Source organism: Scardinius erythrophthalmus, assembly GCF_964197995.2.
Source record: "Scardinius erythrophthalmus genome assembly, chromosome: 9".
In the NCBI taxonomy this organism is placed as follows: domain Eukaryota; kingdom Metazoa; phylum Chordata; class Actinopteri; order Cypriniformes; family Leuciscidae; genus Scardinius; species Scardinius erythrophthalmus.
This window is the reverse complement of record NC_138229.1, coordinates 18,976,856-19,004,384: the sequence shown is the minus strand read 5'-3', so window position 1 is coordinate 19,004,384 and position 27,529 is coordinate 18,976,856. Positions and strand designations below refer to the sequence as shown.

Here is a 27,529-nt window from a genome sequence, read left to right as displayed (position 1 = left end):
CTGTCTCCACGCAGCTCCTTTTGTGTCTTCCAGCAAGTCTCAACCACACAGAGTCAACACCGCTCCCTCCTCAAAAGCAGAATGTGAGTGGAATTTCAATCCTTCTCGCAACACTCTTTAAATGTTACTTACTTTTCTCATTAAGCAATTTGAGTCCCCCTCCCCACCATTACCACCGATGTTGTTTGACTAAAATGTTGAGGGAAAAAGATCAGCATACCAGTGTATCTCCCAGCCTGTCTGCATCATTCATCACCGGTTTTGTGCCTGGTGTCTGATTGAAGTCTGATGGATTAACTGACTCAGGTGGGCAGTGTTATTGAGCTAGTCACTGCTTGAACTTGTGCCAGAGTTGAGCTTCGTTGCGTTCAATTATTTTAGAGCTTTACGTGAATGAGCCTTTCCACATCTCTACATAAGCTCTTGTATAATGGCATTTGAATCATCTCCATTCCCATCTACATAATGCCTTGCGTGTTATCAGAAATGTACCAATATGTGCAGTTGAAACGGTGTTTTTTTTTTCTCTCAGACTTCTTGATATTTCTTCCAAGATTGTTCAGGACTTTTTAGGAATATGTTGGTCATGTTGAGCTTGATTTTACTATACCAGGGAGCCTTCAAAGTTATTGATTTTTTTTAAAGGCATGTATTTGGTGCTGCCCTAACATCTGTCAGGCTAACTGCCATGGAAATGCACTAACAATCATGTCAAAGGTTACATAGGGATTAACATTTCAATTAGGCTAACTGCTTTATTCTTGTTATGCACAAGGTGTTCTTTTCTTTTTTTCTTTTAGCTGCAGATCTGCATAGCAGTTAATGTATCTAATGTATCTTGTTGGCTTTTTCATTCAAGTAGCCTCATAGCATAATTGTCCAAGTTATATTTAAAGGCAATTATGCTTAGGCAATTATGCTATGAGGCTAACGATATGCAAACTTGACCAACCCAAAGGAGTGTATACAAATAATGGTTATTTATCGGCACATCCACTGAACCTTTCCACAAAAGGGTCTTCAGTGGAGGTTCTTTAGATTATTAAAATGTTTTACACAAAGGAAAACAACTGTTCACTGAAAGGTTCTCTGGGAAACCAAAAATGGTTATTCTGTGGCATACCCTTTTGGAACCTAAGAGTGTAATAGTAGCCTATGTGAGTATTATTATTAATATAGGCCCACTTCATGTTGGGTGGTGACTTTAAATATATATATAAAAAAAAGCTTCAAATGCAATGTCTCAAAACATTTCAAACCTAAGGATAAACTTCCTCTGTTGCTCGAGAAAAGATGCGCTGATGTTGCCTGTCGTCATATAGGGAAACCTGGAGCACACAGTGTGTCAGAGCCGTAAAGACCCAGTAGATGTCGCACTACATACGCCTTACACACAAGCATCATGTGCAAAATGCATATTTTGTAGGTAGTCTATATCGAATTCCTGTTATAGTGCAACAAAATTATTGGTTATCAGAATGGTGACTACACTAATTATAAGGCTTTGAAATGGTTGATCTGTGTTTTTAACTTAAGACATTAATAGGCCTAATAGGTTACTTCCTAAATGTTGTCGAAAGTCTTGCTGAAACATTGGTGATTAAGGGTCGAGGCCAGATGCTCATGCTAACAAAAAGGCTATTTGTGAAATTAATCTTTTTAAATAAGCCTATTCTGCAGCATTTACGGGTTTGCAGTCCTATTCGAGATTTTGCTTTTCCAAAAATATGAGCCCAAACCGAACTTAATGCGCTTGTTTATTGAACCCCTCAGACAAAAACAAAAAAACACAGATTAGTATGTGCAAAAATAAAACATACGACGTCTAATCGAAATTCTGAATTGTCTTTTCAATTCCTAAAACATTTAAAAGTGAAAAATACCTTTACCACTGTTTGCGCGGGAGCTAATTATGGAGAGGTTGGTGGAGGGAGGGGACCTATTTTTACATACAAGTAAACAGCGTTTTCAGGCGATTTAGTAAAGTTAGATTGCAAGTTAGTCAGAGCAAAGTGCACGAAGTAGTAGGCACTCGGCAGCGAACTAAAGTCGCGCTCCCCCAGGGGTAACCATAGCAACAGAAGGCCGCTCGAGCGGTTTCCGTTTTCACTTAGTTAAATATAGTAGCCTAGGCTATTTCAAGAAAATAACACAAATATTAGCAGTTTTAGTTTTAGTTGTTAAAAATATCTTTACAATAAGATAACTTTTGCGCAAAAAGACATTTTAACCCCAAATTAAAAGTCAAGTCCTGAAGGTCGTTTAATAATTTACACTTCGTACCATGAATTTATTTTGAGTACTTTTGTCAAGAAATTTACATTTAAACAAAAAACTGTTAGTGGAACAATGGTCAAAACAATGACACGTGACATAATCGGCATAATAACATGAACAGTTCGTTGATACATCGCAACTGTTTAAATAAATTTACCACGCTTCCGTACTTTGCACTATTTCAAATAACGAAATATGATTCTGTAAATACTTTTAGATCCGTCAAAAATCTAATAATATACAAATCTGTGTATAAAAATATAATTTTTGAGCGCCATCCTATGCATAGCCTATCCAATATAACAGAACAGTCGGTTGCACAGTCCTGTAATTTCAATGCTTTCTCTTATTTCCTATAATCTCTTGTATGTTTCACAAAATGCACAGAAGACGGTCACATGCTTGAATCGGCGTTTAGCCTACGTTTTCAGAAACAGATAATCCAATACAAATAAATTATTGAGTGAACACTTTAAGGCTTTTCTTACAGAAAATAAAGATAGGCTACACTTGAGTCTGATGTCCACATAGTGATACACTGTAGCTATAGCTGCAGTCTCAACTTAAATCTGAAATCCCGAGTGGATGGAAAGAGTCTCTGTCCAGCAGCCACGATCCGATGTGAAACAGCATATTTGAGTACCAGTGGATGCCGTCCTCCTGAAAAGTGACGTTTGAATCACGAGCCGGAAAAAGCCACGTCATCAGCTTGTGACTTAACCTGACCGGTACAAAAGCCCAATGTGCCCATGTGTGGTTCTCAATAACCGCGTAGCACGAAGCCAGCACCTGATTCACTATTATAGTTCCGTGAGCTGTAACTGGCGCGTAAGAGCCCTCGTGCTCTTCATTGTAAATCCTCTTCACGGTGACGCTCTTGAGGGTCTTGCGTGTGCCATCCGACACCAAAACCTTATCTCCAGGCTTCACGTTGCTGGCAAATGTTGCTGTTACACCCAAACTAGCTGAAGCGTTCCCGATGAAGACTAGGTGCGCGGCTGTGAGGGTGAGCTTTGTAAAAGGCTCTGACGTCTCGATGACGACGAATTGCCTTCTCGTTTTCGGATCGTGGTCCATGAACATAATGAAGTCGCTAAATAAGACATTTCCTCTCTCGTCGGATGCTAAAACCCGGTCGCCCACTTTAAGATCTCTGATATGTTTCCTCCTCCCGTCTGCAAGTGTCACTGTACCCGATCCAGGAAAGCATCCTCCTGATTTAGCAGCGACCGAATTTTCTGCGATAAAAGTAAAAATAGACAATTTAGGAATGTATTTGTAAAAATGTATTTTACAAAAAAAAAAAATCTTTGAAAACGGTTTTGATATGGTGGTGATATGGAAATAAATCCAAACTCGTGTAGACTAAAGAAGCCAGGGTTGAAACGCTTGTCTTGTGATTCTGGCTCCTGAATTAACACAACAGTGATCAGACATTGTCATTTAAATTGAGCCTACAGACTTTGCTTTTCCTTGATCCCTTTAGTTTTGTATAACTGTTTGCACAGGTGCAGAGATCCCAACGAGCCAATTCGCGCAGTAAACAGTTTAAAATGCTTACAGAACGTAACACTTCTTGTAAGGGTTTGTCATTATATTTCAGTTATTCCAGCTGCTTTTGGTTAGAAAACAATTCATTTATTGATGTGTTAACGATAATTGTTTTCATATTAGGATCTTTTTTTCTATAGGCTATTCACAAATTATTACCCTGTAAAAATGAAAAGATTTATGGCACCATTTGGAATTTTTGATATAAGATCTCAAAATAACTTGGAAATATTAATTTCCTTGTGTAGGCTAGCCTATACAGGCTGTTTGAGGTAACAGAGTGCCAAGAGGTTCTCCAATGTGGCAATCTGAAGAACCCCAAATGATGCTTTTCAGGCTATTTGCTGAAGTTCTTGGATATGTTTCTCAAATGATACACATTAGCACAGAAATAGACTGAGATATTTAAATTATGCATCTATATAGCATAAGCTGCATGTATTATGTCAGCTATAGGCCTATGGTGGCATTGCTCTCACCTGCTTTGACGGAGCAGTGTATGTGGGCTTTAGATTCGTAATAGACCCAGTCGAATCCTGCCTCCACTGCAAGCCTAGATAGCATCCCATACTTGCTTTTATCCCTGTCTGAGGTAGTTATGTCCACTGCGCGTCCCTCGTAGTGCAAAGATTCTTCGGAATGGTGACCGTCCTCATCCCAGCCTTCAGTGACGCGCAGTTTCACGCCCGGCCAATGGTTCATAACGGATATCGCCAACGAATTTAACTTGTCCTTACAGCGCTGAATGAGTGAGAGAGGAAGGTTGTCAATACTCACAATACATACAAGATAAAAAGGCTATGCTCAAATGGGTCATTCGGTCCTCCTCTCCAAGTCGTCACTGCAACTTATCCAACATTTTTCTTTCTTTTTTTTTTTCGTAGGCTTTATGCATACGACTAGCCTATACAGTGACCTTTATGTTGTTTCTGTGTGTTTAAAACAAATGTTATTGCAAAATGCTAAATATACATCTAAAAAGGAATTACTGGTCAACTGATGTGATCATTTCAGAATTAGATTGATTTTAAATAACTGCCAGTCAGCCACAGTTAACGAAGGAGAGCCACAGTTTGTGCGAAGGAGAGATCGTTTATTACCATAGGTCAAGAGCGCAGACTCCAGACCGACCGATCGATAACCGAGAGGAGTTGAACATTCAAGTTCTTTCTCTCAGCATGTGCAGCAGTAATCAATTACAGAGACGTTGCCACCAATGAGTCGCTTAAATGCTTATGCTGCCGAAATTAAATGCTATCTCCCATGGCACTGTGGACATGTGCATTTTTGTACTGGGGCAAGTTGCTTACTATGATTCTGGAGATTGCGAGAGAAAACGTTTTGTAATTGGCTTCAAGTAATTATCCTAAAACATTTTAATCAGAGAAAGCAGTCGAGCAGCTGAGTGGAATGCAACAAAACGCGCTCGCCACGGGAGCCGGTATTATCCAATGCTACGCGCAAGTGACAAAGATCACGTCTGACCCACATTTTCTATTAAGTAGACAATAAAAGCAGGTCATTAAATTTATTCATAAACAGACACGCAGAAGTGATCTTGAGGGAACGAATTAATTGATCGGGCAGACCAGAGGAAAAAAAAATTACGCAATGCTTACGATGTATGGAGGCGGGGTGTTTCGTGTATTTAATTATGTTATGAACTGTCAGAAGCCTTGCTTGATGAGAAAAAAAACTTATGCTCAGCAAATGTTTTTGACCACTAACACTAAATTATCCAACGGTGCTTATTTTGCACTAATGTCAAAGATAGACAATCATGCTAATTTCCAGGGCAACGAATAGTCACTTTGATTTAATATGAATATTTAAGTAAAAAAAACAAAAACAAAAAAAAAACATAAAGCTCGCGCGTCCCATGTTAAGTCTTAAGTAAATGTTCATATTGAGAATATCACTTAAGCCCAGCTGCCTGGTGAAAATGTTATAGCCTACACTGCTGTGTCGGATTGTTAACAGTTAAAGTTTTAGTTTTACCGCGCGCTGTCAAAGTGCCTGCAAAGCTTCTGTTACAAATTTGTACAGCCTGATCCAATATAAGAACTTATTAGAGTTGCACCAATAACTTTTTATTCTCTAGTTATGCAGTAAAACATCCCTGCTCTGTTCTGGTGCGTTAAAGAACACAAAAAACAATTTGCTGATCTAAAGAACCCCATAATGCAACATCAATGTGTTTTTTTAACAATCTCCAAAAGCCATATAGAAAAAAAAAATTAACAGCTAAAAATTGAGATCCATAATTTATGATGGTGTGCGTTTGGGTAATTACGCACGCATGAGTCCATACCTTGGTCATCAGTCTGTCAGCGTTTGTGTTTTCCTCGTCTTTAAAGATGATATCAGGATTATAATTCGGAATCAGCTCATTAAATCTCTCTGAATCCTTTGTGATTTTGCCCTCGTATTTGCCGCTGGCCCCAAGCGTTTTCTCGGCGACGTTGGGAATGAATTGCTTGTAAGACAACGGGGTTAATTTCTTTGGGTGTCTTCGGTTTCCATACCCTCTACCAGGACCACAGGCTAATCCAAAAGGCATCAGAAGCAGGCTGATAAAACACAGACAAGCGATTTGCTTCAGATGCAGCCTTACGTCCATGACGTTAAATGATCTCTTCGGATCTCTAAAGTTTAGTCACTCAGGGTCTTCTCGCGCGTGCCGGGTGGATGCTACCCAACGACCACTACCGAAGCAGGTGCAATAACGACCGCTCTCGATAGCCACTGACTGAGCACATTGGAGGTTGGCTGTCACTGCTAAGTGGGAGACGAAAGAGCGACTTAGTTTGACGGGAGGGTCATACGCTTATGAGTAGAGGCAGTCTACCCATATGAATTACAGAGCAAATCTATGGCAGGGGGAGGGAGTCTATTGACTTGACGGAGTGCCGTCCAACTATGATGCCATCCGCGCAAAGACTGTCTCCATACCTCCCTCATTTCTGCTGAAATGACACAAACGTATTCTCACGTTGCCATGGTAAACTCTAGTTTTAATGTCAATGAAATTATGTTATTAGAAGCGGTTTCAAATCAGTAGAAATAACAAATGGTTATAAAAATGATATTTTAAAGAAACAAAAATATCATTAGAATTGCATTATTTTAAATCAGCCCTTTAAAATACCTTTTACCACTCTTTTCAAAACAGTGTCATAAATCAAGGTCACTGCATCCTGCTTCTTATTATTGTTGTTTGATTATAGGTTAATGTACAAAAGTTGACATACTTGGACATGGTTATGATTTTAAGAAGAATTGTTTAGATCTGGGGAAAAAAAAAAGTATATTCTTGTGCTGTCTCTTCATTCCTTTATAATGACTGTCTAATTTTATTATTATTATTATTATTATTTTTTAGTCGGACATCTCTTCAAGGCTGGTGTAGACTTCATGAAGTCCCAGCACATCGAAGTGTAAGTCACTCGCAGTTCCAAAAGCTGAACTACACTGTTGGCCGTTGTATCTTTTATCTACACTTATCCGTTTTCTGTTTGTCTTTGGTAGGGAATAATCAGGGCATAAAGTTTAGATCCTGCATGCCATCTAGACTGTGGGCTAAATTACCCACTCCTCCTATTTACTATTTTGCCTTTATAAACTATGTCTGCCTCATAATGCTAATAGAGAATCTTGTAATAAAGTAAAAGTTGCCATCATCAAGATGATCATAAAGCACTTTTGACTGCTGAAAAGTTTCTTGTGTGTTGATTGTTAATATGCGCTGTTGTTTGTGCTGCTTTAGGAAAAATATCAGCATCTTATGTTCTTTGTGACTCTTATTGAAGGGGTTTGGTTTTGTGGAGGGGGGTTGTTTTCTCCATATAGGCATAATGAATAAATGGTGCATCTCTGAATTTATAACACCTACCTGGTTTGGCCTTTCAAGAGCTTCTGAAAATTGGCATGTGAGTGAGCAAAAACTCACCCTCTTGCCACTCTGTGTGGTTTGACCCACAGATGACTCAGCCGCACTAAACGCTAAACCTTCATTTGCTAAAACAAATTTATTTATGTGACATGAATATATAGCTATACACAATTTTGTATACAAAAATAAGGATTTGTTAACAGGATATCTCAGACTATGTGATCCATTCTGCAACAGGTGTCCCATGATAGAGTAAAGTGGCCATTTAATTTCTTCAGTCAGAAATATATATAAATATATATACAAATAAATAATTTTGATATTTTATGATGTTTAGATGTTCAGCTTAAAAGATAAACCAACATATTTGTTTAGAATCCACTACACAGCCAGACACATTTATACTCTTCAGTGACCTCTTTACACAAAATATATAGTCCTGCAATCACTCTTAAAAGGCTGAGGTGACCTTAACTCAAAAAAAGTTCAATTTGTGAGATGAAACCATTCCTGTTTTTGATTTAGATGGGATGATGGTGGAACAGGACGTCCTTGCATCATTTGGCTGTTCTGGCTACAAGCGCTGTCAATCCTGAAAGCTCTCAATGTGACATGCTTTAATGAACAGACTCCTCAATGTTAGGACTGAAATCTGAGCTCCCTCTGATAAAGACAAACTTTTTCACATTGCAGTAAGTACAGACATTAACATTAACAAGTGAGGCTAGGCCAGTCCATTAAATCGGACAATATTTTATTACATGTTGCCTGTTTGGCCAATCGGTTCTGTTAGTTAGGGCATACTCACACTAGGCATTGTTGCCAGTACATGCGTACTGCGCCCGAGCCTACCACTTCAAGCAGGCCATGCAGGGCATGGTATGGCTAGATCACACTAGTCAAACGAACCAGACTTTTGAGGTCAAACGTGCTCGGGCACGGTTCAGATCGCCTAGTGTGAGTACACCCGTAGTCCCTTGTGTCAGAATTGAATAAATACTGGATTCAATTAATATAATTTCATATATATGCAAACTTATGAACAGAACGATGTGTGTATATATATATATACTGTATGGCCAAAAGTTTACATACACCTTGCAGAATCTCCAAAATGTTAACTATTGTAACAATATAAGAAGGATAATACAAAATGCATATCATTTTTTATTTAGTACTGTCCTGATTAAGATATTTTACATAGAATACATTTACATATAGTCTACAATACAAAATAAAAGTTGCATTTATAAAAATGACCCCATTCAAAAGTTTACATTCATTTGATTCTTAATACTGTCGCGTTAATGGATGATCCACAACTTTTCTTTTTTCTTTTTTGATGGTTGTTCACCCTTTCCGGCAGTGACTGTATGATTTTGAGATCCATCTTTTCATACTAAGGACAACTGAGGGACTCATACATGACTATTACAGAAGGTGAAAACAATCACTGATGCTCCAGAAGGAAACTTGATGCATTAAGAGCCGGGGGTGAAAACTTTTGAACAGGATGAAGATGTGTAAAATTTTCTTATTTTGTTTAAAGATCATCATCTTTTTTTTTTTTTTTTCATTTAGTACTGCCCCTCATAAGCTACAGAAGATGCTTGTTTCACAGAAGACAAAATAAGTACAATTTACCCTGATCTTCAAATTCAAAAAGTTTACACTCCCTGGTTCTAAATGCATCATGTTTCCTTCTGGAGCATCAGTGAATGTTTTCACCTTCTGTAATAGTATATTGTAATTTGAATTATCGTATATCGTAATTATTGTATTATTTGTATCTCAAAGTCATACTTTCACTTCTGGAAAGGGTTCAAATATGCAAAAGATGCTGGAAAACTGAAGAATTTGCAGGAACTGGAGGATTTTTATGAAGAACATTAGGCAGTTTAACTGCTCAGGACAAACAACGAACTCATGAACAACCATCACAAAACATAAAAACAGTTGTTGATCATCCAGGTAACAATTCACAGTATTAGATTCAAGGGTATGCTAACTTTTGAATTATTAATTTATGTAAATTCTGTTATTTTTTTGTTTTGTGGACTATATGTCAACATCTGTTATGTTAAACAGCTTATTCAGGACAGTACGAAATAAAAAATACCATGCACTTTTTATGATCCCTCTTTTTTATGATTTTATGTGAGTATTCAACCCTCCGGCCTTTGTAAATGCTGTTTTTTTTAGCCCTGCCTCAGTTTTAGTTTTTTCATGGTTTATGTAAATTCTCAGTGCCGACCATCCATCTGGTCAGGTCTGAAAGACATACTTGAACCAGTCTTTTTAGTCCTTTAAAATACCTGTGGACAGATGGGTCACTGGACCAGTTAAGCTGTTTCAGATAGGTATGGTTTATTCATGTCAGCCAAAAGGCCATTCACATACACAGGAAATACCTGGCTTTACTAATGGGAGGCCTCCGTTTTAAGTTTTGACGGACCCTTGTAAATGTTATGGCTTTCCAATATCTGGTTGTGAGACTTGTAGTGGTTTCTGAAAATGGTTACAGAGTTATACAGGGACCTCTTGAATGTTGCAGAGCAATGCGACAAAGCAATGTCATTCTCATAGTAATGCTCTGAGATTTTCATCCTCATTTTGCAAGGTTGCGTGACTTGAACCCATGCATGATTTCTTTCTTAACTATCTGAAGTTTTGATCAGTTGCTTTCTTTTTATTCCATCATCTACAAATATTCAGTACCTACCACATTTAAATGAACAGTCCACTATCTTTGTCAGGTAGGGATAAGGAGGGGCTATTGTGAAAGAGTTTTGGGACAGTTAACAGTAGGGATGCGCCATATATCTGTACCATATCAATTATTGGCCAGTGTTGACTGACAGAGTGACTGATCAATTTTAGATATTTATTTGTGCATGCTCATTTCAGCTATTTATGCTTTTAGATTATATTTGCTGTCATCTAACACTCACTTAAAGTTAATCTTTAAAAAAGATGAATAATTTAATAAGACTATTAAATGTAATCTTTAACAAATCTTAAAGTGAATATCCATATTTCATACCGTACAATAAAATTATATATTAATTTGGTTAAATAATTTATAAGTGTTGCCTATTCACTTTTAGCATTCAAAATTATTTGTTTTAGTTTTTAATGCTTTACTTTTGAATAATTTTATTCTTTTACTTTAGTGTTTTACTATTGAATTATTTAATATGTATTATTATGACCGCCGCTAGCGTAGCTAGCGAAAGCGGTCATATAGGGATTGTCAAAGTTTTTTTTTTTTTTTTTTTCGTCACCGTACTGAATTTTTCGTCAACGATACCAGGGACACCGAAACACCGGGGAACATGAAATTTGGTGGGCATGTAGCCCCACTAGACTTCTAAGGAAAATTTTTGTTTGGTCCCCGGGGGCCACTCCCCCCCCCGCGCTGGGCCCCCCCAAACCCCAAAAAATGCAGTTTTTCCTAAATAACTACCTGAACCGTGGCACCGAGGATGAAGAAATTTTTATGGTATGTTGGTCTACTAGACTTTTACGGAAAAATTTTGTTTGGTCCCCGGAGGCCACTTCCCCCCCTGCGCTGGGGCCCCCGTAAATTTTTCGTCAACGATACCAGGGACACCGAAACACCGGGGAACATGAAATTTGGCCCCACTAGACTTCTACGGAAAAATTTCGTAATATTATTCTGCTTTAATCGCCCCTATCTTCAGTGGAGATGTTCAGAACTGCACCATATTTCATGTGTATGATTAACTTGACATCCTCTGGGGGTATCCTCTGCTAAGTTTCGTAGAATTTCATCCATGGGGGGGTATAAAATAAATTCATTTATGTGCACATTTAGTGACTGTACACTCATCGGCCTGTAAATGGTGCTGTTGAGCGAAGGGTTGCTGGTTTAGGATGATACTGTCACACACACACATGCAGGAATACAAACAAACGCAAGCATGCACACACACTGACATCCACACGCACAGACACACCCATACACACACATACAAATCCACATGCACAGACACACACACACAAACACACACGCGCACACATGTACGCACACATACATACACGCACAGACACACACACACACACACACACACACAGACACACACATACACAAACACACACACATACACACACACACACACACACACACATACACAAACACACACACATACACACACACACACACACACACACACACACACACACACACACACACACACACACACACACAGACAGACATGCACATACTACTACTTTTTTAGGTATATACATAAACACGCAATACAGCCAAATTACTCCACGTCATTTATTTTTGTGGAAAGCCAGTGCAGGCCTGAGCGGCGGTCATATTTTGTACCGCAATGCGGTACATCTAGTTTTGCCCATTATCGGTTAACATAGATAAGGTTTATTATTGGAATCATCATAATAAGTTGGAATTTGTATAAACATTCAGTAATGGTTTGCATTGAATAGCATTGTATTCCAGCAAAAAATGCATATGAATTTCTAGAAGTTACAAAGCAGTTTCATTTTCAGCTGTTTGATGTAAAAATAAATACATTTTTAACTTTAAAAAGTAATTTTAATGGAAAATATAAATTTATTTATAACCCCCATTGCAAACCTGGTTTATTTGCCAAATTTACAGACTTTCAGCTGTTTGTAATGAACAAATCAAACAAAAGTAATTGAAATAGCTCAACACAACAAATGTTCAAGTGGTTTCCCCAAATTCAACTGAAAATGCAACTTTTAATGACTTCTGCAGTCTCAAAATTATCCAACCCTCTGAATAGAATCCTTCACAACTGCACAAATCTGCAAAACAGGTGTTGTCTCAAACACACCTGATGCAACTTATCAAGGGCTTCATTAGTTGTACCAGAACACAAAAAATATTTGAACTGGCTAGGTTTGTTGTGTCATGTTTGACTGCATGTTAGAAATATGGTCAAAAGAATGGTCCAAAAAGTTAAGAGAAGATACCATCACCCTTCACAAACAAAGAACGGGATACAAAAAGATAGCAAAGGAATGTTCCTAGAGACACCGTTGGAAGCATAGTTCACAAGTTCAAAGTTAAAGGAACAGTGGTTTCACTACCTGGCCAGGGTAGAAAAAGGAAGCTTTCAACGGCTGCAACCAGATTTCTGAGAAGGCAGGTTCAGGTTCACCCCTTGGGTGACGGCAGAAGACCAGCAGCAAGACTTGGTGGCAACAGGCACTGTGCACTTTCAGCTTGCACAGCAAGGCGAGTACTAAACTCATGCCAGTGATAATGACATGCAGCGTGTGGAAGGCAAGATGGATTCATTAAAGTATCAGGAAATCCAAGGAGAAAACGTTGTACTGTCAGTGAGTAAGCTGAAGCTTGGGCGTCATTGGACCTTCCAACTGGACAATGAAAGCACACCTCAAATTCCACCAAAGCTTGGTTTGAGAAGAAGTCCTGGAAAATTCTACAGTGACCATCACAGTCACCTGACTTGAACACCATAGAAAATCTCTGGTGGGATTTGAAGAAGGAGGTTGCAGCACGCAAACCCAAGAATATTACTGAGCTGGAGGCCATTGCTCATGAGGAATAGGCTAAAATTCCTCAGAAACGCTGCCAGAAGCTGGTGTCTGGTTATACATCTCGTTTGCAACAGGTCATAACAGCAAAAGGGTGTTCTACTAAGTTCTGAAGATGCTTGCCATGAAGGGGTTGAATAATTTTGAGACTGCAGAAGTCATTAAAAGTTGCATTTTTCTTTGAATTTGGGGAAACCACTTGAAACATTTGTAGTGTTGAGCTATTTCAATTACTTTTGTTTTTGTTGGTTGCAAACAGCTGAAAGTCTGTCAATTTTGCCAATAAACCTAATTTGCAATTGGGGTTGAATAATTTTGATTACAACTGTACAAGCTTTTGTCATGAAGCCAGTGAAAAAATTGGCACGGTATGTAAAAATCTGAATTTCTGACCTTACTAGCATAAAAATCATTAACTAATGAGTTCCTAATAAGTGATTTCCTCCAGAATTGCAGTATGTTTGTGAAATGGAAGCACTGAAACTGAATTTCTGTTGGTGAATCAGCATAATATCAATTCATTTATTCACCTGGCACACAGGCTCACTGTTCTCTCTGCCAAAGCGGGTCTTACCACTAATGAAAGCTCTAATGCCAATAAAGCCCTCTAATTCACTCATCTTCCTACCAGCATCGCCCGGGTGACTCAGTAACATAAAGTATGGGCAGAGATGACCTGGAACTGCTGCATTATCCTACCATTTTCTTAGTCCTAAATTAGATTTGCTTTGTAACTTTATTTGCATGTTTTCTTAAGAACACAAGAATAATGATGAAATTCGAGTTACATTTTTGGATGTGATCATATATGACTATTATATGATTGACACAATACAAAAACAATTATGAGGTCGACTTTATCTATGTCAGGATTTTTGCATAAAGAAATGTTCCTTCTGGAGGAAAAAAATATATATTCCACGCCGCCTGCTGTTTCCATCCTTTCATGGTTTATTCAATGACGAATACAATCAAATACTAGGATTGAGGTGCTATCTGAGAATTTCCTCTCCACCCCTCAGGCCTGAGGTTCCTGGAGTTTAAGTTTGTACAGGAAAGCAGTTACCATATTCACATGTCTCAGTAATTGAGAACACTGCTTGGCAGCCCATAGTGGACTTTTAGACAAATGTGTCCAATACTCCCTAATTAGTTGGTGAGACAACGGGCAATCTATACTTAGAATGTGAACCGAATGAAAACCTCAAGAAACAGTAGGCCTCTTTGCCGCTTTTTTTTATTATTTTTTTACGCTCAACAATGAACAGAAGTTTTGTTCCACTGGATATGCTGTCGCTCCCTTCCTGCAATAATTATCAGGACCTTTTGATAAATAAACTTGACCCCAGTGTCCTTCACATTCAGTGCGTATTGTACAGCACTTGCTTTTAGACCTTCCTTTGCTAAATTAAATGGAGACAGAGGTGAGCTCGCTATACTGTAAAAAAAGAAAAGAAAAAAAGTTTAGCCTTAAATACCGTCAACTTGGATGCTAAAGTAATTTCAAATTAAATTATAACTGACTTAAAAATAAGCTGAATCTTGTATAACATAAAAACAGTTGAAAATTGCTTAACTTATTTTGATTAGTTATAGCAATGTAAAAACATGTTGACATAACTTATTGATCATATAATTTTTACAGTGTAGATTCGGTCTGTGGTAAAGGCACAGAGAAGTTTCATTGAATTGACACTTGCTCTTGTTCCTTTACCTCCATTAAATTTGGCAATCATGTTAATTGTGTGTTTTTTTACCTAACCTTTCATGGTATTCTAATAAGTCACAGAGCAGATAGGATGGACGAGCAAGTAAATACGGTGGTCTGTTTCATTTATAGAAGAGTAGACTTTCCATTAGCTGCCATTTTTATCAATCAGTACCTCGGGTGTGGAGTGGATCAATGGTCTGTCGCTATGGCAACTGGCACAAAGTGATGGGTAATTCCACAAGGTGAGGGGAAGGATCCTGTGAGGTGGCAAAGACAGACAGGATCGATAAGGCCCAAGATAATGAGTGTGAATGCTCAGTCCTGCCAGCCCTGAATCCTGCCTCTCTCAAGATAGCTGCTTCAAATTGTGACAGACAAATAAACGCAAATTATCTAATGTTGTTTTTAAAAAAACATTTTTGTATGTATATTCTGATATTGATGATCCTTCAGAAATCATTCTAAATTGTTGATTTTATTCTCAAGAAACATTATTATCATTGATGAAAACAGATGTGATACATTCCGTGATGCATTCTGTTCACAATTCTTTGATGAATAGAAAGTTCAAAAGAACAGTATCTGAAATTGAACTGAGGCCCTAATTCAAAGTGTGTTGTGAGTTGGTATTGATAAATCCCAAATGTATATGTTTTGGGTTGAAAAACTTTTCTTTCGGTGTACGCTTTTACTTTTGGCAAAGAAAATTAGCTACAGATCTCCTGACCTCTCCAGATTAATACTGTGTTTTCAGTCTAATTACAAGCAACTATGAAAGAAGATTACAACTGGAGGAGGAATGCTAGAAATTCTCCCGTTTGAGGTTAAACCAATGCGTTAAGCCTTTGCGGTGTGATGCTTTTGCTTTTTTTACACCAACAGTGAATTCAGTAGAGGTTTGCTACCAAAGATGTCATGTATTTTAGCCCAGTGCAGTTTGATTGAACAGTACCTGCCTACCTGTATGGTTACTGTATATCACAAACCTACAGTTTAGGTTTTCACCACATGCTAATACTGTAAATAAATTAACTAGTGCGGTCAGTCGATTTAAAAAGTTTTACTAATTAATCTCACATTTTTCTTCAATTAATGGCACCTAACATTAAAGATTTAATACATTTTTATATTATAAAAATTTCACATTTAATTTTCAGTTTAATGTAGAAAGAACATTAAGACAGTAGCCTATATTTTAAATATTTGTTTAATGGCTTATAATGACTTTTTATGAAGTTTTTTTTTCTTTAGTTCTTTTATTATCCTTAAAGGGATAGTTCACCCAAAAATGAAAATTCTGTCATTAATTACTCACCCTCATGTCGTCCTAAACCCGTAAGACTTTCGTTCATCTTCGGAACATAAATTAAGATCTTTTTGATGAAATCAGCTTTCTGTACTGTCCATAGACAGCTATGCAACTGCCAATTTGAAGCTTCAAAAAGTTCGATTAGTTCGAAAAGAGATAAAAAAAACTAACCCAAATAAATTGAGAAGTTTAGTCCAAATTTTCTGAAGAGACACGATCGCTTTATAATGATTAAATGATTGAATTAAGGCTTTGATTCACTTATAAACATTCATTAACTCACACATCAGTTGTGGTAAATGGAAGCTCAAGCATGTCCGCTTAACTTGCGAGAACCAATTAGTTTTATTCTCGTGTTTACGTAGTATGTTTGAGCTTCCACGAGGACTAATGAGGTTCATTCTCATGTGTTACGTTTGAGCTTTCACAAGAACCAATGAGGTTTGTTCTCGCGCGTCAAGCAGGTTCGGTTGAGCTTCTGATTATGTTTGCTGATCAATGTTTTAATGTGAATAAGCATTCAACCAACTTGCGCCACTGGCCAGAGCGGTCCACATACACCTTTAAACCCCAAACAGGGCAAAGCAAATGGAGCCTAAATAACGTGGACAAAACTTTGGGGGCATAACCAGGCCTGGATCGCAGAAACACCTTCACAAGTCCTGTGGCAAACTCCATGTCCCACTCACAGAAAGAGCCTGCAGATCCCCCACACGTTTGAGAGAAGCTAATGCTAACCAAAACGCCAACTTGACAGTCAGAATCCGGTCAGGAACTGACTTCAAAGGTTTAAAGGAGGTTCCAATAACCCCTCCAAAACAACCAACAAATTCCAGGTGGGGACACTAACAGGACGCGCAGGCCTCAATCGTCTAACTCCACGCATAAATGAAGAGACCAGACGGAGTCTACCTAAGGTGACCTTGTCTGACTCCCGACATGCAGCGATAGCCACGAAGTAAACCCTCAAAGTAATCGCAGCTGCTCTGGCTGCAAACTTATCATGCAGGAATTCCAGCACTGAACCAACTGGGCAGCTGACTGGATCCACTGCACCAACATACTCCTTTACTGGTATACGACTTGAGCCGTACACTAAGACTCAAAGACGTATCACTTAGAAAAATAGCCATCTAGTAGAAGGCGCACAAGCGTTTTTAATGGTCTCCCAAACATTAAAAATACAGCCATGGATGAGCAAAGGCATCTATCCCCAGCCGCTGGATGGGACAGGGAGAACCACAGGGGGTGCGGAGTCAAGTCTTGCAACACAAAGAGGTCCACCTATTGCCTCGCCGAAAAGGCTCCAAATCTGCAGCATCCACTCCCCGACCTGTCAACAGGAAGTTCTCCTGCAAGGTTTAAGGCTCCTGGAACGTGAACTGCTGTCAGCAAAAGGAACCTGTCTTGAGCCCAAAGGAGGAGGCGGCACGCATGCTTGTTCAGGGTGTATGACCGCGAACCTTTCTGCCGATTTATGTGGGACACCACTGCCATGTTGTCCATCCTGACAATAAAATGACAGCATGTCAGGGCCGTAAGGAAGTTATCCAGAACCAGAGAGACGGCTCGCAACTTTAGGCAGTTTATGTGCCACGAGAGCAGCTCGCCCGTCCAAACGCTGTTTTAAGCCGGTCTGTCCTCAAAGACAGCACCTCAACCAGTCAGGGAGGCATCTGTCTTGATAACCTGACGGCAGTAGACCGCACCCATCTTGACTCCTTGAAGCAGAATGAGAGGGTCTTTCCACCTCCAGAGAGCACGAAGGCAACTGTGCGATACTCTCAGCAGATGGAAAGCTGACCAAAAAGGGTGAATGCCCCTGAGTTTCATAAACCAATGGCCTCATATGAAGCAGACCCAAATGCAGCACAGGAGAGGCTTCTGCCATGAGCTCCAGAAGTCCACGACATGATGGCCAAGCCTGAAATGGGCCTAGCAAGCATGGAGACTGGAAACTCGAGCAGGGGCCAAGCAGGCCTGCATTGAGAGAGAATCGAGCAGGACACCAAAGAAAATGATCCCCTCTGAGAAGGTGGAGAAGGACGTCCCTGTGATGACACAAACTCTCTGGATTGAGCCAGAATGAGACTTTTGTCTAGGTAATTTAGTACACGAATGCCCTAGAGTCTCAATGGGGCCGGAGCTGCATCCATACGCTTGGAAGCGTGTCGGTGGAGCCAAAGCCAGACCAATTGGAAGGACCTGATATTAGTACGCCTTTCCCCCAAATGTGAACCTGAGGAACCTCCTATGCCATGTAATGACCTGGATGTGGAAATAGGTGTTCTTCAGGTCCATGGTAACAAACCAGTCCCCTGTTCGGATCTGCGCCAGTATAGTTGTTTTTTTTGTTTGTCTGTTTGTTTTTTACTTTAGCATCTTGAATTTTCTTGTAGAGGGAAAAATTCAGACGGCGTAGGTCCCATTTGGGGCGCAGACCCCTGTCCTTCTTCGCTGAAGGCTGCAGTTCTATTGCTCCCTTCAGCAGGAGCGACATCACTTCCAGCTGTAGAACAGAAGCCTCTAGGGTGCTGTTCGTAACCATGGGATGAACCCCGTCAAAGCAAGGAGGATTGCAATAGAACTGGAGAGTGTATCCAAATTGGATCATGCGGTGAACCAAGTGCGACACACCTGGCAGAAGCCTGCACGCTTCTGGTAAGGTCACTGAGCTGACCGCTTCTCCAAATAAACCTAACTGGGAGATAGGGGCGTCCAGTTTGAAGACTTTCTCCTTTTCACGAATATCAGTGAGATTCAACCAAAGATGGTGTTCAACAGCCACCAAACCCACCATTGTGCGCCCAACCACATGTGCAGTGTGCTTAGTCGCACACAGTGGCAGGTTAGTAGCTCTGCAGAGCTCCTTGACTGCTTCCGGTGACAGGCCCCCGCCCGCGTCCATTTCCTTAAGGACGTCCGCTTGGTAGGCCTGAAGAATGGCTTATGCATGAAGTGCCAAATCTGCCTGGCCAGCCGCCATGTAGGATTTGGAAGTGGTCCTACAGGGCTTCGAAGGGAGCTTAGACTTTAGACTTCCGAGATGGAGCGGAAGTTTTTTTTAAGTTTTTCGAAATGTGTGTGGCCAGCGTGCCCGTAAAGGAGTAGTTCACTTTTAAATGAAGCCATCCTAGGTGTATATTACGTTTTTCTTTCAGACTAATACAATCGGAGTTACAGTACGCTTCCGAGCTTTATAATGGCAGTGAATTTCAACTATCAGTATGAACCTCAAAAAAGTTGTGGTTGTATTGTATTCGTTTAAAAGAAGAAAGTCATATGCACCTAGGATGGCTTGAGGGTGAGTAAATCATGGGGTAATTTTCATTTTAAAGTGAACTACTCCTTTAACTGCTGGAATGCTACTCAGAGGATGCGAGCATACCGATGATGCAGTGTCAAGGGACTGACTCAGATGCAACTGTGCGAAACATCACAGGTGGCGTGGTTGGCAGAATGGGAAAAAGGCCGCTTCCAGGATCTTGAGATCTCGTAATGAAGATCACTGAAAAATGGCAACTTCCTTCCAATGGGGTGCGAATTAGATTGGCCATGCAGAAAACGCTCGTAAAGCTTGGAAGACTGAAAATAGCGAGGCTATTAGGCATTCATTGTTGAACTTCTCAGTAGCACGGGTTATCACGTCCATGAGCTCAGTGTAGGCCGCAGAAGGCCTCGCTTCCTAGCCTCTAGGCGGGAGAGTGTCAGCCGCGAGCCATAAAAAATCCTCCGAATCAGATGGCACGGTGAAAAAAAACAGAGCATGCGACAGGCTGAGGCATTTCACACACTTACCGTGTGGGTCGTCGTTTGCAATGAAGCGAGAGCACTGTGGCTGGCAACGTTGCAGATCCATTGTGCTTCACCGAGAGGAGAACGAAGCAAGTTCCACTATATGTGGTCGCCAAAGCACAAAGAGAGAACATCCAAGACTAAATCGTTTAACTAGCATGGGCCAGCTAAACCGCTTCTTCTTCTGAAGAAAATCTGAGGAGCAGATGATGAGTGATGTAGTGCTGCTGAGGCGGCGCCTGCGCCCTCAGCCAATAAATTGGTGTGATTCTATATGGTTCAGACAATCAGCACCGCCCCAAGGGCGTTTCCTATTGCGTCATCGCTACGCAGCGTTGAGTCAACCTATGAAAAAGAACTCCAATGTATTCGTTGACAAATCATGCACTATTAAAACGTGTTTTGTGGTCATAATATAATATTTTGTACGGAGCTGCATGAAAATAAGTCTTTATTAATCCATAATCCGCCCCTGTAATCATAATTTAGTATGAAAAGGAAAAGTGCTTGCTGTATTACTGCCTCTAGTGTTCATTTCTGTTGGAAACAGCAATGATATGTATGTATTGGTACGTATTTTGCGTTTTTCAGAAATGTTGCACAGGTACTTTTTTCCAATGAGCCTGTGTTGCAGCGCTCTCAGATTTAATCAAAAAGATCTTCATTTGTGTTCCAAAGATGAACAAAAGTCTTACAGGTTTGGAACGACATGAGGGTGAGTAAATAATGACAGAATATTGGGTGAATTATTCCTTTAATTACAGACAGAAGCAGGTTGGCTGCTGTCACTTTAAGACCTGCCACACATGATGTGAATCTGGCACTCCAATTTTCTCACAACTCTTTACGTTAATTGAACTCATATAAGACTGTGGCTGCGAGGATACTCGACAAAATGGGCATTTTGGCATAATTTTGTGTGTTTGTCATTTCAAGCGTTGTCTGAAGCAGCTTTCTGTGTGCATGTTGTGTGTGTGTCACACAGACAGAAGATTCACAGAAGCGCACCAGTACTGTGTTCTCTTTTCTGTCTTATCGCTCTTGAATGGTTTAAAACCATTTGCATGAATAAGAGTGTGGTCATATGTAAATGTAACCCAAAGGACGACAGAAAAAACGGATGCTGCATTAAATATTTTATGCTTTAAAATGAAAAAAATAATTGCGTGCGTTAATTTTAACAGCCCTTAAATCAACAGTCACAGAAACTTCCATTTAAAGATTTTAAACAGAGTTCTCACATATAGTCATCCACCACAACTTGAGAGCCATGTTGAGTCTTGTCTCTGTCTATCTGGGTCAGAAGGCAGAATTGTAGCAATAGAAATTACAATCAAACTATCTTAAGGAAGCTAGAGGGATAGTTAAAATGTCAAGGGACATGGTTTTCTCCTCAATTACTGAATTCACTAGCTGATGTGTTTATTAATGATGATTATTTAATTATGAAAACTTTATTGTTGAAAAATTATTATTATGCATGCACATTTGCTTAGTGTATTTTAAAATAAGCTTAATTTGTGCAGTATTCACCAATTCACCACGCCTGGGGTCAAGGGCCTCATCAAACTTCCAGGGAGCTGCAGGATAACTTAAATGAAAAAAAATAAAATAATAATAATAATAATAAATTATGAATATATTTTATTAATATTTATTTTTCCTCCATCTTACTAACTTTTGTAATAATGTTCTTATTGAGGAATATTTGGTTGGACAGAAGCAGCCTTGTCATGATTACAACAGAAATAGCAAAAATATCTTGTATATCCTATAATTTGGGTTGGTTGTGTTGGACAAAAGGTGATCTTTGGGTCAAGAAGGTTGAGAATCTGACTTATGATGTTATGTAAGGTATAATATTTGCATGGTGAGATCCCTGCCTAGAGATCACTTTTCCTTGGAATAATTTCATGTGGTAGTGAGCTACTTACTGTTTTGCAGAGTCAAGCCAACAAAAACAACAGCAAAGCAAAATTATACAGCAAAGTTAATATAATTATTTTATGGGTTCAGAAGGAAAACATAAGGAAAAACTGAGTGTGCATGTTTAAAGATGTGTCAGGGATGATTCATTCCAAAACGCTCCCGATAAACATCTTCACAGTGTGAAACATTTCCTTGATATATTGTATTGTGGTCTAGTAATAATGGTAATAATATGGAACAATGGTGAAAAATCATTTAGGATCAAACAGTATAGTTCCTAAAGGGCGTCTAATGTTTAGACTGCTGAACAAAAAGTGTTACAGAAAGGATGTTTTCAATGTTCACGAGGGAATCTCAGGCGATTGATGGTTGCGGTTTTCAGGCGTGACCTCAGGGCTACAAGATAAGAATGTAATAAACGATAAAGAATGCAGTTAAAAGCTTCTGTCTTCTTAACTACGTAAATAAGCCTGCCTACAAAATGATTGCTAAATTAGTCAGAAGCACGATCATGCCCCCTATTTATTGTTTGAATGCACGTCTTAAAAGGATGCCAAAGATAAAGCAATCTGAGCAACATGATTTAAAACTGCACAATGTACAAAGTCAACATGATTTGGATAGAATCTCCTTAATGTTTTGTAATATTTGCATGATTTGTCTCAGGCTGTTAGAAAAGGGACTATGCATGATATTAAAACATGTTACAATGGCGAATTGTTAAAGGGAATTGCTTAGTTGGGATCACATTTTGCACAAAGCTACTTAAAACGTGATTAGACGAGGCGGCCTCATTCACAGACGCAGTTATAATTGCAACATGCTCACAATAGCTTGGCTGAGTAGCGAGCCGTGCTTTAAAAACATTGTGTTTTGAGCACACTTGGGCTATAATTAGCTTAATTTTCAGCTGGACTTTATGATCTTGATGTGACTTTTTGATCTTGTTATCAAAAATATAATGCATTGGCCACTCATTTTGATCTTTGTGGTTTTGACCATGTGAACGGCTCAGTGAGGCACAACGTTAAAATACGTGCTCTGACATCAGCAGGAATTTGAAGTCATTAAAAGAACTTGTGAAAAGGAGTAGTGCGAAGCCCATGAACAGAACGACTGACAAAAGAGGATTTTAGGGGAAATGTGTACAAGAATTAGTCCTAATTCTTGCTTACTGATCACTAATAAGATTTGTTTCTATTTCATAATCTTTTTTCTAGCCATATTCCCATGGATCAGAGTGCAGGACAAAATACTCTAAACTGGATGACCTCTCACCTCCACAGAGGAATGGATGTTAAGCACTAACAGCTGAAGAACATCAGGTACACTACTAGTCTCTCCAAGACTGCATTTATTTGATCAAAAATATTGTGATATGTTATTCCCTTTTAAAATAACTGTTTTCTATTTCAATATATTTTCAAATGTCATTTATTCCTGTGATGGCAAAGCTGAATTTTCAGCATCATTACTCCAGTCTTCAGTGTCACATGATCCTTCAGAAATCATTATATTATGCTGATTTGATGTCTTATTATTATCCATATTGAAAACTGTTGTGCTGCTTAAATTTTTTGTGGAATAAAAAATCTAATCTTTATTACAAATATTTTGTAACATAAAAGTCATCCATGTCACTTTTGATCAATTTAATCAATCATTGCTGAATAAAATTATAAATTTCTTTAAAAATGTACTTTTGAACAGTTGTGCATATTTAAAAATACAACTATTTTCATTGAATAATTATTGTTCTTTTAAAGTACACTTACTTTGCTAAGACAACATCAGCTTTGTTCTTCAGGTCTGTGTTGATTCTTTTTGGGAGTCACTGGTCAAAATCAATAATTCTCTGTTGATAAGTAACTGAAAGTGTATTATCTGCTACTTGTGACATCAAAAGTACTGTTCTATAAAGAAGTTGTCATCTTGAGTGAGTTTAAGAGGGCTGTATTTGTAGTCTCAGAAAAGTAGTTTTAAAAGTTTTAAAAGTTGTGGACCATCGGTGCTATAGGACTGGCAACTTTGCCAGTCTCTGTCTCTGGGCACCAAAGCTACAGAAGGCCGTAAAATATTAATCAAAACTGTCCGATCAATAACTTCTCAAAGGCTAATAAGTGCTGTCATATTTTTTTGATATGTAGAGCCCTCCATCATTTAGAGCGTGCCGAGATTTATTGAAAATCCATTGTGAGGACGAGAGCATGAGGTAATGCTGCACTTAGTAAATGAAGTAAAACCAAAGTCTACTATTAAAATTTATGATTTGTATTTAATCCACAGAAGTCGCATCACGTCTGTTCATTTGAACTCTTTCAACCTGGTCTGCTTACCTCCGTTCGGTCGCCGGCATCCATCTGATTGCGCATGTTTTATTCACTTGCGGTATGTTTCACTCTCCGTCCTGTCATCATGAAACAAACTGTGAATGCATTTATGTCATTTTCTGTCCATTAGTGTCATATGCCATATCATATGGAATAGAAATGGAGGCTTAACTATGGCACTGAGCCTGGTCTCGCTGTCCATTATATAGCTTATGAATATCACAATAGTACTGATGCTAATATCTTATCAATATTAAATACAGTATAAAATGACGTCTTAGAATTTGGACCCGTTTTTAGTTTGTTTTAAGCATTCTAGTTCAATCTGTTATTTTATTAGTTTTACCTGTTATTGTAGTATTTCACAAGAGATTGATACATCAGTATTGATTTTATTTTACTCTATTCTGTCCTCAAGTAAAAGAAAGCCAAAGTGAACCTAATTAATATCTCTAGACAGATGTAATATTTAACTTTTTATGGATCTTGATAATTACCCACAATATCCTGTTCCAGTCTCTCAGTCACTTGACTTGATCCATCAGTCATTTGAAGTGTCTCATAACACTCGCTCATAGTTCATCTGCACCCGTATCACAGGGCCATTCAGGTGTCAGGCTTTTTTTTTTTTTGGGTCACCTTGTGGATGGGAATCAATTTGGATCCGTAAAAGTAATAAAAAATAACAGCCTATGAAGGGATAAGAGTTTTATAGCAAGGGTGGTGTTACCTTCAAAAACAGTGTAAGTTGTGATACACTAATGTTCAAAGGTTTGGGGTCGGTATGATGTTTTGTTTGTTTGTCTGTTTTTTGAAAGAAAGAGAGGAATTAACAGTTTCATTCAGCCAGAATGCATCAAATTGATCAAAATTAACAGTAAAGACTTTTATAATGTTACCAAGGATTTCTACTTCAAATAAATGGTTGTCTTTCAAACTTTCTATTCATCAAATAATCCTGAGAAGAAAAAAAAGTATCAGTTTCCACAAAAAAAATTAAGCAGCACAAGTTTTTTTCACAGCAAATCAGCATATTAGAATGATTTCTGAAGGATCATGTGACACTGAATACTGGAGTAATGTTGCTGAAAATTCAGCTTTGCCATCACAAGAATAAATTATATTTTAAAATATATTCAAATATATTACAGTTATTTTAAATTGTGATAATATTTCACAATATTACAGTTTTTACTGTATTTTTTGATCAAATAAATGCAACCTTGGTGAGCACAAGAGTTTTCTTTCAAATTCAAAAACATATCTTACTGACCCCAAACTTTTGAATGGCAGTGTAAACCTGTTAATTTAGTCAGTATTAACCTTTAAATGATTTTATTGCGATTTTAATTGCACGTGTTGCTCTAGATTTTGATCTTCATAGTGTTTCTTTGATATACTTTGTGATTTTTATTACAGTCTGGCAATGGTAATGTGAACAGACAGAAAAAAGAATGTAAGGATTAGGTGTCTCTCTCTTAGATCTGCTATCTGTCATCGCCAGGTTAACATCTTTATGAATCAGTCTCCCCGGGCTGTTTTCAGAGCAGAGAGGCTCATACCGCTTTTTAAATTAACCTTTTGCTGTGTTAACGAGGTCATTTTTATTACTTTGCGTTTTTGGAATATCTATAGCCAACAGAAACATTTCTGCATATAGCAGGTGGCACAATGCGGCTGTCGTTAGGACGTCTAAATGCATCCAAATACCCACCAGTGCTAGCATATCATTGAGCATGACGGATTAATAAATATTTGACAATATGTTTTGTTTCTCTGTCATGCCAATAACTATTTGTCATCAATGAAGCAGAAGAAACCAGGTCACAAGCAGTAGTAAAGATGATTTATGACAAAGTAACAGTCAGTCCTTTTTTAATGGTTCCTCTGCCTCACGCAAGAGAAGAAAGCATTGATCTGGTTTTTACGACAAGTTAACCTCTCAGGAATGAGTGTTAATAGATTTTGAAACAACTATTAATAGCAAATAAAACATTTATGGCCACAGTATTTTATGCACAGAGCAAAAATCAATAGATCTTCAATGAAATAAGCTTGTGCAACTATTAACGGCACTTTCAGAGATGGATATTGTGGTTCGCATTTGCCTGAGTGATTACTAACTCAAATGTGAAAAAGGTTGCAATGCCGTTTAAAAAAATGAAAGATTTGGAAAGTTAACATCATAAGAAACTAAAATGAATCTGGTATAAGAGAGAAAGAGGGAGCAAGAGAACTGAGAATTGTCTGTAGCAGATTCCTGCATCTTGTGTTTGCCTCTCTTGTGTCTCTGTCACTAAAATGCCAGTCTTCACGGTTGCTATGCCGTTGTATCAAAGTGGAGGATGGCGAATGGGAAGGATTGTGGGAATGTAAAGCTGCACAGCAAACAGAGGGTCACCCAGCCGGATTCAACAAACTCGTCTAGCTCTCCTATTCAGTCAAAAGTTCAATCAGGCACCATGGAAACCTTCTCTTCTAATGAGTTACAAATGTTTCAGTTGATGTTGATTGAATTGTTTTACTAGCCAAAGATGTTTATTGGAGTCACTGGGGGATTTGAATTGACCGTGATGGATAAGCTTGTTCCATTGGGGTTGGGCTTTTAGAGTATGTGCTATTACAGAATTAACTAATTTGTAACTTTCTTTCTTTCAGCAGAAAGATCCCTGTTCAGATTAAGAACATCATTTGCTTAGTCATAAATAAATTGATCATGTTGTACTTTTTTTTTACAGATTATTAGAGTATGTTTTACAAGAAAATACTATTTCAATCTCTCTAAATGCCAATTTTAATTCAGTTTACTACTTGCAGTTTCTTTGTAATTATTTGTGAAATTTATTTGCGATTTCTGAATAAAAATTGGGTCACACTTTAGATTAGGGTCCAATTCTCACTATTAACTATGACTTTTGCCTCAATATACTCCTAATAACTGCTTATTAGTAGTTGGTAAGGTAGTTGTTAAGTTTAGGAATTTGGTAGGATTAAGGGATGAAGAAAATGGTCACGCAGAATAAGGCTTTAATATGTGCTTTATTAAGGACTAATAAACCGCCAAAATCCTAGATAAATTCATGCTAATAAACAACTAGTTAATAGTTAGAATCGGACCCTAAACTAAAGTGTTACCTAATTGTTTTCAGTGTAGTGTT

At 38.5% G+C, this 27,529-nt stretch overlaps 1 protein-coding gene across 1 annotated transcript; it reads right to left on the bottom strand.

Moving 5' to 3' along the window:
• Positions 1–1,746: 1,746 nt before the first annotated feature.
• Positions 1,747–19,225, bottom strand: shhb (sonic hedgehog signaling molecule b; the record flags this gene model as incomplete). Its single annotated transcript, XM_081373778.1, has 7 exons — positions 1,747–3,515; positions 4,308–4,569; positions 6,140–6,398; positions 6,489–6,606; positions 17,230–17,412; positions 18,007–18,297; positions 18,733–19,225. 7 exons carry the CDS (start codon positions 19,223–19,225, stop codon positions 2,836–2,838), a joined length of 2,286 nt encoding a protein of 761 aa, XP_081229904.1. The 3' UTR covers positions 1,747–2,835.
• Between the last annotated feature and the right edge of the window lie 8,304 nt (positions 19,226–27,529).